The 14,476-nt window shown below is 39.9% G+C and overlaps 1 protein-coding gene across 1 annotated transcript; it reads right to left on the bottom strand.

Annotated features, from left to right (window-relative positions):
• Window positions 1–247: 247 nt before the first annotated feature.
• DAZL (deleted in azoospermia like) lies at window positions 248–13,299 on the bottom strand. The gene is made up of 11 exons (XM_042888941.1): window positions 13,142–13,299; window positions 8,667–8,801; window positions 8,352–8,443; window positions 7,035–7,086; window positions 5,741–5,807; window positions 5,279–5,412; window positions 4,676–4,753; window positions 3,885–3,935; window positions 2,617–2,721; window positions 1,839–1,937; window positions 248–1,081 (listed from the first exon to the last, which is right to left on the bottom strand). Exons 1-11 carry the CDS (start codon window positions 13,142–13,144, stop codon window positions 1,028–1,030), a joined length of 870 nt encoding a protein of 289 aa, XP_042744875.1. The 5' UTR covers window positions 13,145–13,299; the 3' UTR covers window positions 248–1,027.
• Between the last annotated feature and the right edge of the window lie 1,177 nt (window positions 13,300–14,476).

The raw sequence follows: 14,476 nt of genomic DNA, 5'->3' as shown, positions 1-14,476 counted from the left end.
CAGGAACTAACCCAAACATGGAAGTTGTTACCCTACATAAGAATTCCAGTTACAAAAAGCTTATAGCAACAGATCTTCAATTCCTTCAATAAATACTATGCTGCATGCCTTTCTCAAAGCAGCTTAAAATTAAGAAGTATTATATTAGGATGTCACTCACACCAGGAAGGTTAAGTCAAAATAAAAAAATTTATTGTTTCAAAATACATGACTAAAATCTACATAATTATTATTAAAATATGCTTACATGTATTCTTTGATTAACACTTTGCATCACAAAGTTAGGCATATTTTAAATGCAGTATTTTCTCACAATTTTAAGATACAGGTATTGCTAAAATTAATCCAGTAAAAAAAAAAAATAATAATAATCATACTCCCCTGAGCAGCCAATGTAACTAATTACATTCTTGCATCTTAAGTTACATACAGGAATTCTAGTATTCACACAGATAAATTGTCATTAGCCAACAAAGACATTGATTATGTATCTAAAGAGAACCAGGACTTAAAAGGGGCTTCAGTTGAGTTACACCTTGACATCTTCTGTTCCACTGATTAAGAGCTCAGTTTTAAAATACTCCATCTTGGACAAGGAACTGCTTCAACTTTTGAACTGCAAGAGGTAACTGGTTGACATTAGTAACTTAAAATTGTGGTTTAGTAAGAACTAAATTTTAACATGCAACAAACTGTACCTTAAAGCTCAGAAGAAAATCCACATGTACCAAACAAACCAAGAGTGTTTTTCTTTTCCCCTTCCCCATGTAAGTTCTTTAAAATTAGCATTTCAGTTAGTTAGTCGGAAAAGCATGCAAGCTAGTAATAAAACCTGGAAGCATTTCAACTCTACAACTTCAAACTTCTCAAGCAAAAATAGCTATACTGGAACAGGTAAAACAGGAACACAAACTTCAACTTGAAGCAACTTTCTGAAAAAAGGTTACACTTTTTACTACACATGTTACTAAACTGAACTGTAAGAACATCAAAGTAATACATTTATGTACTTCAAAGTCTCTGTTGATCAAACACTTTTGAGCACTGCTCTTCCTTTTCTGAAGTGATGCGCCCTCCTCTCCTGGAATAGGAGAAAAAAAAAAAAAAACAAAAAACCATGCTTCCAGACAACAATCGCAACAAAGCAACAAAAGCATCACAAATATCTCAAGACATTCTCTGTATTACTCAGTCCTCTCTAAATCTGTCAAACACAGCTTCTCTATTCTGGCTTCACAGTACAGGTGTCTAGTTCACATCTGTCTTTTTAAAACAAAAAAAAAAGTAGCAGGCTTTTAGGTATAATGTTGAAATCCTAATATAAAAGAAGGGAATGTAATCGGGCCTCTCTGAAGACTGAATGCACAGCAAAAAACATCCCATTAATACCAGGTACTGATGACCAGGTATTGATCTAACTACACTCTATTGTAGAAATTTACTTTTTAGCTAAAGTACAGATAGACATCCACAGTGAGTACTTAAGTGGAGAAAAGACCATAACCATGTAACTCTGTTCTCTTGTTCACAAGATGCAATCTGCTTACCTTTCAGCAGATTGCTCCTGAGGGATGATTAGCTCTAAATACCCAATAGCTGACTGCTCAGCAGTTCTCATGCAGCATTCTATCAATGCGCTTAAATCCACTGAACTCAATTTCTGCAATTTTCTTTCAGTATTAACCGACTGAAAGCTAACCATTCATTCATCTCAGTGCACATACAAAAAATAAGAACTCAAGCAAGTACAGATCAATCTTTGTCTTTATGGTATCCTGTATATGAACAAAGTTATGATCAGCTGCTTTCAGAGATTTAGTTTTGCTTCCACTACATACCCTGAAGTAGTCTTCTTGTGATACAAAGCTGTTCCTCAGGCGGTTTTCAGGATTAAACAGACAAGACACTACTGTTTGTATGCTCCTGTCCACAGACTTCTGAAATAAAAGAGATGCCTCTATAATAATTCTATCAGTTGCCCTACTACTAGCAGTGAGTCTGTCACAGGGTTTACACTTCACTCAGAAGTCCTTTCAGTTTTCTTCCTGAATTTTTCCCTTTAATGTTGCTAATTGCTTTCAATGCTCCCAGTTGTCATTTACAACATAAATGTTTTTATCAGCGACAAGCCAGTACAGAGCTGCGTAAGAGGCAGACAGGAGAGCAATAGTCTTCTTTAAAGAAAGGAATTCAGGACCAACTGCTGGCCAAACAGAGATAGCTTTCCACAAAAGCAAGCAGATAAGAGAGTAATAAATTTCACCCATCTACATTTTGAGACTCATAAACCTGAGTAAGATGGGAAGTGCTACCCAATCTGCCATTTTAGTAACTGTAATTCTTCAATAATTCTTACCAGATTAAGAACATCTTGACGTGATCACATTTTACACATCCCTACACTACAGACTAAGTATTAATAGCTTCAAGAAAGCAAGATAGCCTTCTGAAATCATGCAGAAATTACAGTGGATTAAACAATGGCTGAAATGATGATTACAACCTTAATTCTAGAAAAGATGAAGAGGTCAGGAGACCTCTTCAAGCCACGTAGCCCTCACACACAAAAAACATGGGAACAGGTCTAACAGTAAAAAATGCTCTGAGAAAACTTACTTTTTGTGGACTATTACCAGACAACTGTGTGGGCTCTGGAGCAGCACATTCCGTCTGTATAAACTCTGGATCCTCACTGTAGTGATAGTTTACTGAAGTATAAACCTGCATATTTAAGACAGCGCAGTATTTTAGTAACACTACAAGAACATGCATAACTATGTTGTCACTCGTTCCCACCTACCAAGAGGCAAAGCCAGCCTTAACCTTTTGGTATAGCTTCACAGAAGGGGATAACTGTATCCTGACCTGTTTTAAAGACAGTTCTATCCCCTTCCAAAAGGAATACTTTCAAATACATGTCTTTCCTCATCACTGTAATTGCTTTTGAAAGCTAGCTCCTCAACACATCCTCCATATATAGATTTTGTTGTCAAAATTATTTAGCAAATACATTCCCTCACTAACAGAAATACAGACTTCCCTGTAATACAGAAATGCTTGAAAACAAAGCTGAGAGCACATGATTTGAACTAAGTAATAATAAAGTTTTCTTCTAATATGATCAGAGACAATACATGAATGCCAATAGCAATATATACGCGTGAAGTTTTGTTTTCTGACTCTCACCTCTCCCACATTTACCTCCCAGAGTCTATATACATCTGCTGGGAACAAGCTTGAAAGATAATAGCTCTTAAAACACTTCATAGAAATAGCACTCTAAAAATACAGCATTTGAACTGAGGAATAGGAGATGCAAGTTTTTAAGATCCAGTGCAAATCCTGCTAAAGAAATGTTGTATAATGTTCCTCTTGTGGATGTCACTTGTGTGAAGTCACAAGAAGTTATCTCCTTGGAAGCCATCAGCCACCTAGTCTGTAGCAACCTCACTAACTGCTCAGAAGAGCTCCTGAACTAAAAACATTATCTGCAGGGAAAAATATTCTGAAGATTTTTACAGGTCTGCAAAAGAACTGGAACAACCAGTAGTATTTCCACAGATCTTAAAAACACAGCTTGTGCATTAGACGTTATCCTTCCTTCAGCTTTGCATGAAGAACAAATCTTGATTCCATATTAAAATTCCAGAATTCAATAGCTACTAACAATATAAAACTGGTAGTTCTAGTTCAGTCATACAACTTCTAAACTAACACATCAGAAGGAAGGCCTGAACAACTATTTATGTCAGCAACTACAGAGTGGCATAGACTGGATTCCACACAGACCTGGTAAACCAACAGTCTGATTTTTATTTTTTTATTTATTTATTTTTTTTTTAAGTATCAAAACACTTAACTCAAAGTAAATCCTGCAGACTTACCGGAGGCATAACATAGTTTCTTTGCTCCCCAGGAATCCATTGTGGTGGAGCCTTAAACAGGAATTGAAGAATAATCAGCTTTTATCTATCCATTTCCCACACAGATAACTGCTCTTTAAGAGGCACAATATATACACACACCATACTTCACACCTGGATTTTTTCATTCTTACAGTTCTTTCTTAGTGCAGCATGGTATCTTTTTCATGTGGACCTCACAGTACTCAGCACAAAGTTTGTCCCACCACAAATTCCAATGGCCTCCTACCTTTTCTCATTCCAAATTTAACATAGCTAAAGGTTAGGAAAAGAATCAAGTGCAGTCACAGCAGCCATGCAGACAAAACATCTCACACCTTCAGTTTCCACAGTTACTAATCTACTTCATTTAGTCTGCAAGAACAAAGACAACCTACACATTTCATTACAAGCTCAAAAATGGCTACTAAGTACCTTTCTGTACATTTTTACAGCTCAAGAGAACACTTTTCTACTTTGAATATATCCCACAATTTTAAATCTGACTAGCAGTTCTGTTTATTACATAAATAGTTGATCTTGTTTACAGTGCACAAGCACAAAGTTTCCTCCCATAAGCAAAACAACACTAAATGATCATTTTGTTTGAAATGGATGTTGCCACCTTTCAATATTTTCATCAGTATCATTAATCTAGTGACATGAAACTGGTTTAACTGTTAGGTTTCCTTAAAAGGTTCTTTCTCCCTGAAAACACCCATAGCGCTGCGAGTCCCAACAACCTTACTGCTCCAACTTAAGGAATGACATACCTGATAGTTGTATGCTGGCTGATATCCTACAGGAACTTGCTGCTGTATCAATAAAGCTGGTGAACTGTATGCATACGTCTACAAAACAAAAGTTGTTTTTTTAATTCAAGTTCAAAGGAAGGTGTTATGGTATCTGCTGTGACTAGCACAAGCGACCCTACAAAGGCAGCAAAAAACAAGGATTTGCTTTGGTAGGAGATAAGAGTACCACGCCAACTTCTACTTGAAAACACTGGATTTTAAAGCCTGTGGTCTATTTCAATAAGACAATAACACAGTAAATATCTGGATGCATGACAAGCAGCAAGTCCACTGAAGAACTATTATTTAATTGAATGCTCTACCTACAAGAGTTCTTATTTTCAAAATCATAAGTGTAGCATCTTCCTGCATTTTGTTTTATAAAGAATGATTAAATTAATTTTTCAGGCCTGTTGGGAGTTTAAATACTTTTAAATTAAGACCTTTATTGGGAAATACAAGACAAAAATGAGCAGGTAAGATGAGACTGGAACCTTTATACGGATTTGAGAAGGTGTACATAGCTTACACTTTCATGAACATTGAACTACAATTCCCAAACAGCAGCACAAATAACCTTACCTGTACATACTGAGTTAGCGGGCTCACCACAGCTTGAGGCTGCACGTAGGTCTCTGTATTTTGGTTACTCCATACACTGTGGAATTGTGGTGCAGGAGGATTGAAAGCTAATGGTCTAGGCTGCACATAAGAACCTTGTTTTAAGACAAAAAAAAAAAACATTAAAACATTTTAAGGAGCATTTCATAAATATTTGAATTCAACATGCAAAAAACTTTTCAACATTTTGACTTTTAAATTCAGCTCAGTGACTTAACCATACTGCATTTTCAGCTACTGTGCTCCCAATCTTCATTCAATTTTATAATCAAAACTGTACACCCCACAAACAGCGAGGCTGTGATTTAGAGCTGACATCATGTGCAACATGCACACTACACTGAAAAAAAAAAGGACTTGCAAGAACACTGATGTTTAATTACAGAAAAACTAAACTTATCATCTCACTTCATATATACTTACACAAGTTTTGTTGTTTTCTAATTGCTGGTCCCAGTTTCAGCCTTTTACCATGGACACTGATCTGTGACTGAAAAATAAGTTACTCCATAAGTTGGAGAATAAGTAAGGTGGGTGGTCAGTTTAACTTCCAGGAAACCATAATTTATTTCCATACTACAGTATCACCAACTCACATACAGTTTCAAAGAGCCTCCATCTTCCTTCTTTTCCTTCTTTCTAAGCCTTTTACCTTTAATCTCCTGTAATGCTCTCTGTATCCATTCAGGAACTTCACAAACCTTGTATCCTTAAATTACTTTAATTAGAGACTGCCAGCCTTCATTCTGTTTTATGCACACTGTCCAAGCCAATCTCTGTTCTATTACTGCCTCCATATGCAGCCACTTTTCTTCCCCCAAATCCTCCAAAAGACCCAAGACTTCAAATCACACCAATACCAGGACTACATTAATTTTGTTTCTGACTTAATATACAAAAAGCATGCAGCAACAGCAGCAGATATTTGTTTTAGTTTCAGCTGGGACAGGGTTGCTTTCCTTCAGTGTCTAGTATGCTGCTTTGTTTTGGTTTTAGGAAAAATCTACACTGACTGAGACATACTGATGTTTCCAGCTGTTGCATGGAAACATCATGGAAACATCACTGCATCCAGTGCTGCATGGAACCATTTTAGTTTTCTCAGCTTCTCCTACTGTCCTGCCACCAGTGGCACTGCAGGGGACACAAGGAGCTGGGATGGCGCAGAATCAGGACAACTGACCTGAACTTGCTAAAGGAATATTCTGTAACATATGATATCATGTACAACAAAAGTATGAAAAGGGGAGAAATTCATCAGGCAGCCTGCCACTGCTCAGGGACCAGCTGGGCATCACCTGGTGGGTGGTGAGCATTGCTTGTGCATCACTTGTCTTTTATATACACATGTAAAGGGTAACAGTTACATATACACACACAATTATCACAACTGGTACCCATTTTTCCTTTTCCTATTCTCTTAGTTAATAGCTTTCCTCTCAAGTCACAAGCTCTACTTTGTGGTGCTTTTTTTGGGTTGGTTATTCTTTTTTTTAATTATCTACCCATAATGCTGGGGAGGAGTGCAGTGACTAAAATACAATGAGGTACTCATTAATTCATTGGGTTAAGTCACAACAATATTTAAGCACATTTACTTCAGGGCAGTTCTAGTCTTTCTTTTTTCTTTTTACTTTCCTCAGTAGGACTGTTTTCCCCTAACCACACCTACAACTTCATAGAGAAGGTTCTTCTGACAACTTGACAAAGAACTTACTTCTACTATTTTTTGAACATCCACAGTGTCCAGGAATGAAACAAATCCATACCTGAAAAGAAAAAAAATATATCATTCAACTACTACGTTTTGATTTTTTTTGGTAGCTGTTAGTTTTTTTCTTTTTAAACTAAAACAGTTAAAAGAACATTAACTGGTATTAACAGGACATTAATATATAATTCAGCATCAAAGTGCATTTGCTGCTGACAGCAAACTGGGCAAAATGAAAGGAATTAAATGCCAGATTCAATATTCTCCCATTAAAGTTACTCAAATGAGTTCTGTTGTTAATATTAGTAGCACCAAAAACCCAAAAGCTCCACTAATTATGATGCACTAAGTTCTGTACTTATTGCAAAGGCTTGAATCAAAGGAGGAACTACAGGAATAATTGCACTACTGGAGGAAGCGATCCCAAAAGAGGTTTTCAATTTATCTCAGTACCTGTTGTTTATTTAAGCCTTAATATTGGAGACAATACTCAGAGCTGTAGAGTATGTCAATTGATGGAATATGCAATTTACCAATGATCAGAACATATGCTTGCTAATCACAGATTAGAATTTACCACAAAGACCAGGCAAGGGTCATTAAGCTCAATATTTTCAGCTCATTGCCTATGAAAAAGAAACGATACTTTTTAGAATCTGCTCAGAGTAACAGAAAACAATTAGCACACCTTTAGAGGTGAAGTCTTCCTTGCAAAACACGTCTAATTTGAAAGCTGGGAGAGCCTTCCTCTGAACTCAACTGGGCAGAGTCCAAACATCTTCACTTAAGTTCTTCACTATAGATCAAAGTTCCTTCTACATACCCAATGGGAATTCTCTGTAACTTTCTACCATCTCTTAAGTTTCACTCACCACCTGAAACAGTTTGGTTGCCTCTAACTTACCCCTGAGCAATCAAAGACTGCAGCCCAACCGCCCCAATGAAAGTCTACTCCCTCTCTCAGTCACATCAGTGGTATTACACCGATGCTTAACTGCTGTGGCCATCAGAAAAAGTCAACAAGTTTCAACCTCTGAAAGAACAGTCTTCACAAGCATCCACTAAGTTTTATGCTTTGCTCCCATTGGTTAAGTGACAGTAACACTATTTTCCCTCAACAGGTACACCAACAACATAAAATCTGTCCTGTTCTCAACTGTAAGACTGAACAGATTTAAAGATCAGTCTAGTTTTACATGTTTCACTTCAATTCACCTTAACTTGAAAGGCTTAAGCATGGTAAGCGAGCAACTACTGATCAACAGACAACATTCATGTTAGGATTACATCCATATAAGCAGTAAGTAATGACATTCTGCTCACCCTTTGGAAACACCAGTTCTGTCAGTGATTATTTTCACTTCCTTCACAGTACCATACTGTTCAAAGTAACTCCGAATTTCTGCTTCATTCATCTAAAAGAAACAAAGTCTTGAACTACTTCACAGATACAGCGAACTGTTACAGCTGAGTTTAAAAAAATCTTATTTGTCAGTTTCAAAGTTCTCTTACCACAATGCATTATTTCAAGATCAGTAAAGACTCAATTAAGAAAGCCCTCCAGAAGTTAAAATTCCTATTTCTTTCCCACTAAAGCATATCATACATAGTTTAAAAACATTGAAAGCATATAAATACCCTTATATCAATTCCACCAACAAAGACAGTATTTGGCATGATTTTTCCTTCTGGTAAAACATATCCTTGGCAGGTTGTTGACAGATGGGTATTATCCTCTGAGACACTTCCACACTGGGCTTCTGTATTTGCAGACTGAAAAGGTTAAACAGGAACATCTCAGTCACATTATAATATGCTTCTAGGTAAGCCCTCATCTAGATACAGTTTGAGACCACAAATATCAATAGCATCTCTCCAGTTATATAAAGGAAGTACTTACTGCAAATGGAACATTCATATGGACAAGTTTGAACCAACTCTTCTTTGAGGCTAAGACTTCAGATCTAGACTCCAGCTAGGCTACACTAAGCAGCCTTGCCTGACTGGAAGCCTCACAACCATTGTTGCTACCACCCAACTTACAAGGAGAGCCCAAAAATTATTCACCTCAAAGTTTTACACAATTCCTTTTAGATACAAGCAAAAAAATTCTTCAATTCTTTACTGTGAATTGATTATCCAGTGAATAAATTCCATCATTTTCCTGATCAAAAGCCTGAAATGCTCAACAAGTGAGTAAAGCTTATGAAACTCCTTGGAACAATGGTACAGAGTTGTACTACAATTTAACTGTGAGATAGATAACACAATCTTGATTGAATATTCACACCATTTACCTGCACTTCAGAAAATAAGTTTTAGTCAATTTAACTACAAGAGAAATAAGAATTACTGTGAACCTGTGTCAGAGTGGCAAGCACCAGAGCACTGCACGTATCTGCATGGTGTCATGCAGTAACCACAGCCAACATGTGCTCTGCACACCCACATTCCACACACACCTTTTGATTTGAACCAAACTCACATCTCAAAGTTTCTCATTCAATTCAGATAAGAGGAAAACGGATTATGGATTAATGTTTATAGAGGGAATCATTTGCTCACACAGACTACATGCAATTCCATTTCTTGTTGCTGATGCCACCAAGATGTGTCCCATACTCTGAAACACACTCCAAACATTACACAAAAATATTTACAAATGCACGACCATACAGAAGAGACTTTGGTTCCTCATCTTAACTGAATAAATGATTCTACGTACGTGCCATTCTTTACCTACCTTGTAGAAAAAAACTACTTTGACCATCTCAGTAGTGCTCATTTCTCTGTATCAAGACAGATCAAAACATTAATAACTTTTTCCTTACAGCTCAACTGGTGTGGCATTACCCCTATTTCAGATAGGCAGATCTTTTGATTTAGTTGAGGTTACTAATACTTTGAAACCTACTAATAATTTACAATCACTAGCACCCATTTTTCAATGTAACAAATTATATGTTTAACACAGAGTTATTTAAACTGCAGCTGCAAATGATCAATGTTCATTCAAATTGGACATCCAATAAGGCAGTAAGAAAATTACAAGAACCAATCTGTCCATGTGGCACAATTCAACCAGCAATTAAGAAATGCCAAAAGTAGAATTCAGCTTTCCACAAGTATGATTTCAGAATGACTGAATCAAATTAACGAGACAACCCCTAAAAAGCAAAGACAATTTGCCACATCTCTTCTCTTACACCTCTTCTGCACAAGATCTAACAGCTGTCAGTTCACACTAAGCTTAGTTTCTAAGAAAGAATAGCATTGAGATCAAGTTTTGACCAGATTAGTATTGTGTTATTTTAGACAACAGAATCAGCTTACTGTGCTATCAGATAAGCATCAGATCCACCTGAGATTCAGCGGATGCAGAAGAAATGCAGATGGAAAATACCCATTCTGAGAGGCACAGTTCAACAGCATCTCACGAAGCTGGACCTTGAAGTACCTGGCTCCATCACATCCAGTACCACGTTCTTGTATGTAGCTCATTTACTTCACCAACTATATGCTATCGACTGGAAACTGTGTAGTAGATTACTTCTGTTGTATGCAGATAAAGAACAGTCCTCCCCCTTCCTTCTTATTGTACCAGGACAGCTTTTATACCACTGCAAAGGGAATAGGGCCCTACACGTCACAAGCGAAAAATGGTTGCAATTTTCAGATACATCTGCTTCTGATCCAATCTCATTCCATAGTTGTGTAAACACTTGCTCTAGCATGAGAGCACATCACAGCAAGAAGAAAATAAGAGGAGAGCTGGAGACCACTTATTTGATCATACCCCCAGATAAACAACATTTTAACTCAAACATGAGACCAACTCTACAGCTGACCTGTTAACGTCTGTTCCCTCTTTTTGGACCTGTTTCAGTGACCGAAGCTCAAAGAAAGCATTCACTCGGCTGTGAAAGTTCTCTGGCAACTTTAAGCAGGAAGTAGCTCACAGCAAATGCACCCAGGAGAGCCAGAATCAGCACAAGAAAGTGGGTCGGCATACACATACTGCTGACAAGCAGGTAAAAAACAGTCTTGGCTACCATGGAAGCACATCGTTAGTTTCTCACAATAACATTGCAGGATAAAACTTTCAAAGAAAATACAGCTCTTTAACCCTTCTTCACATTAAATATCTAAAGGGGCAAATAGGCTCCTTAGGCACTGTGACAAACATTTCAATATCAAAAATAAGCTTTAAGAGGCTTTAATACACTTATTTCTCAGAACATAAAAAGGAGCTACTGATGAACATGATGAAAAAGTTATAGTACGAAGACACGAAACAGCGTCTTTTTCCTTTTGAATTTACTTTAGAAGTCTTCAGTACTACAATGGAAAACTTCTGTAAAATCAAACAAAGCATCACCCTTATTTTATCAGCATAAAATGTTATTGTCATTTTAATACCCAAAGCTGCCTTACTTCTGTGCATACTACAGGCAAACCGCACTGCTGCTGGATCAGTATCCAAAGCCATTTCCAATTCCCAAAACTGGAAAAAACGCTACACTTAAACAGATGAATTATGTACCATGAAGTACCATGAAGCGCCAGTTGAATCATAGGATAACCCTAGCTGCAGAAGACCCGTAAGGATCACCGAGTGCAACTAAAGTGACCCAATCATTCAAAAATACCTTAAGCAGAGCTTCTCTATCTCCGCAGCTCACAAAGCAAATTTGAAAACCAGTTTCCAGGTGTGAGGAGACTCACGGTTTATTCAGTTTTTCAACCTACTTAAATTTCTTCCTCCCTACCCCTTTTCCCCTATCACAAGGGGAATTAAGTAATTTACTCTTCGCACTGTTTCACAGAGCGTCGACTTCAAGGCAGGAAAATGGAATAACCCCTGAATTACAGCAGGGGTCGGTAAACAAAGAGGTAGAAGTGCCTGAGTGATGCCCGCAACTGCGTCTGGGGAAAGAAAGCCTTTATTTTTCCTCTGGCCACAGAAGCACTGCTTCCCGATGTCTCGGATTGCTTCCTCCCTGAACTCACACGGGGTTTATTTAAAATAAGAGGCATACAGCGCTGTATTCACGCCCGCTACCCGCCTACGGTCGCCATGGCAGCCGCTGCGGAAGGAGAAGATGGCGGCGGCTCCGGGGCGTTGCGTCCGGCCGGAGGCAGCAGGGGGAGCCACGCAGCAGCGCTGCTCAACTCCGCTACCCGGGGCTGCCTGCGAGCCGCTGAGGTGTCAGCCTTACAATAGCAGATACCGTTCTTAATGGAAAAAAAAAAAAAAAAAAAGGCCGAAAATAAGGAATCTCTTTTAAAGCAGTGCTGCCTGCAAACAGTTTCAGCTTTTCAGCTGCCTGCTCATATACTAGAGCACAGTCACCTCGATAGGAACGCTTTACGGCTGCCTTCCCTGCACACGTTTAGCACCAACCAGAACTGTACCCGGATCCGGCGACACCAGGCTTCGCCCCAACGGGGACCACATCAGGCAGAATATTCTCGAAGACGAAGGGCACCTTGCACGGAACGGGCACGTGCGGGGCCGGGCAGCATCACCGCGGAGCGCTGCCGGAAACCGCCGGGTGGGGCCGGCGCTCCGAAGAGACAACGGTCCGCTCGGGCGGCTTAACAGCTCGGCGCCGGGAAACGGGCTAACAAAAAGGGCTAAGGGAGGAAATGCCAAAAGGCTGAGGACAGCCGGAACTGATGGAGAGCCCACGGTAGCAGGGCAAGGCGTCACGCCGCGCCCAAACAGATCGGAGGCGGCGGATAGAAGGGCCGTGACTGTGCCCGGAGTCACAAAATGGCCGCTCGCAGCACGACGCGTCTTCACGTCTCGAAGTCCTCACACCACGGCTCCGACCACGACACCAACTCACGCCTCAGCCTTATTTTATTATCATTTTCCCGCAGTATCACTAAAATTCACACCCTAACGTGTACGACTCTAGAACCTATTGTAAAAGGCAGTAATTCTCGGGGGCTCCGCACGGCGCTGTGAGGCTGCAGCGCCACAGCAGCTGGGATACCGGTCCCCCACCCCGCCACTGCCGCTATGCTGCCCCCCGGACCAGCGCACCTCACAGCCCGCTCTCCACCCGCCCGACCACCGTTCCCCCGTTATCCCCCGCCCGACTCACCATCGTTCCCCGGAGCTGTGACAGCACCCACACACTCAAAAACAAACGAGGCCTTTAAGACAATAGGAGCGTTGGGAAAACAGACGCTGAAGAACCCCAATTTTTTTTTTCTTTTTTTTTTCCCCCCCCCCTTCTTTTCTTTCTTACAGGGGAAGGGGGTGGGGTGTGAAAGAAGCAGCTGCTTTCGACGGCCGCTCTTCTCCTTAAGTAGACCCCGAGGGAAGGGGCGGGGAAAGCCCCACCCGCCCCGCTGACCTGGCCTGGTCCGGCCCGCGCCACACGGCGGCCGTGTGGGGAGGGTTCAGCCGTCGGTGTGTTTCGGGAGAGGGCTGCAGACGAAGAGCGCCGTAACTTTTTCCTTTGTTAGGAGATTAGGTAGGGCCATTGTTTGAGGCCCTGCTGTTGAGAGAGCGTAGTGGTAGCGCCTTTCTGTCAGAAGAGCTGCGTTATATGCCCGGGAGGCTTTGATTAGGGTTGCGCACTTTGAGGTAAAGCTGAACATTTTAGCCATGTTTTCTCACAACGACGTTATATGGATACTCCGGAGCAGGCTGGTTCCATTACACCATAATGCCTGTTGTCTCCTCACTGGGCTGGTAAGATCTTTCTAGAAGTAAACGTCTCTGGAAGCTTTTCTTTTTCAATGTTAATAAGGTGCTTCCACTGCCTTTGGAAGTTGGTTTTGAATACTCATTGTTTTCTTCTGTTGAGAATATATCTAGATTTTCAGATGCTTCTAGGGGAGGAAACTTCATGGATGCTGTGACAAAATCAACTCCTGACTGTGCTAGCTTAGCAACATTGTGTAAACGTCAAAGGTATAAGACTGATTAATCCAGGAGAAAAAAAAAGTCCGAAGTTAAACTGATAACTGGCGTGCATATAACAAGCAAGCTGCTTTCTCACATGTGACTTTATTTGGTCTAATTCCCCTATCGTTTTTAAAAGTGTACCTCATGTGCACCTTTTTGGATGCTGACACTAATAATCCAGAATAGCTTGCTGCACCAGATATACTTGGACCCAGAGTTGGTTTAGAAGAAGCTCTTATAAAAAGGTTATATTTATGTTCACTATAGGAGGAATTTTGATAAAGCTAGTGGGGCTACCATACTATCTAAACACAGGCATCTGCATAGGTTTTCATGCAACAAATGTCCTTTTAATAGAATCAAAAATGATTTGTGTTGGAAAGGACCCTCGAAGACATTCTAGTCCATCCTCCTTGTCATGGGCAGGGACATCTTTCACTACAGCATGTTGCTCAAAGCACTGACCAACCCAAGTAGGAACACTTCTAATGATGGGACACACAAAGCCTCTAGGCAACCTGTC

This window comes from Lagopus leucura, unplaced genomic scaffold, assembly GCF_019238085.1.
Source record: "Lagopus leucura isolate 7727_CA_CO unplaced genomic scaffold, USGS_WTPT01 Super-Scaffold_100157, whole genome shotgun sequence".
Taxonomy (NCBI): Eukaryota; Metazoa; Chordata; class Aves; order Galliformes; family Phasianidae; genus Lagopus; species Lagopus leucura.
The sequence above is the reverse complement of the archived record's forward strand: the minus strand, read 5'-3'. Positions and strand labels throughout refer to the sequence as shown.

Excerpts from the sequence above, each read along its gene's own strand:
- DAZL (XM_042888941.1), bottom strand. Across the intron at positions 4,754-5,278 it reads CGCTAACTCAGTATGTACAG|ACGTATGCATACAGTTCACC; the intron begins GTAAGGTTATTT and ends TTTGTTTTGTAG. Across the intron at positions 2,722-3,884 it reads GAAACTATGTTATGCCTCCG|GTTTATACTTCAGTAAACTA; the intron begins GTAAGTCTGCAG and ends TTAAATATGCAG.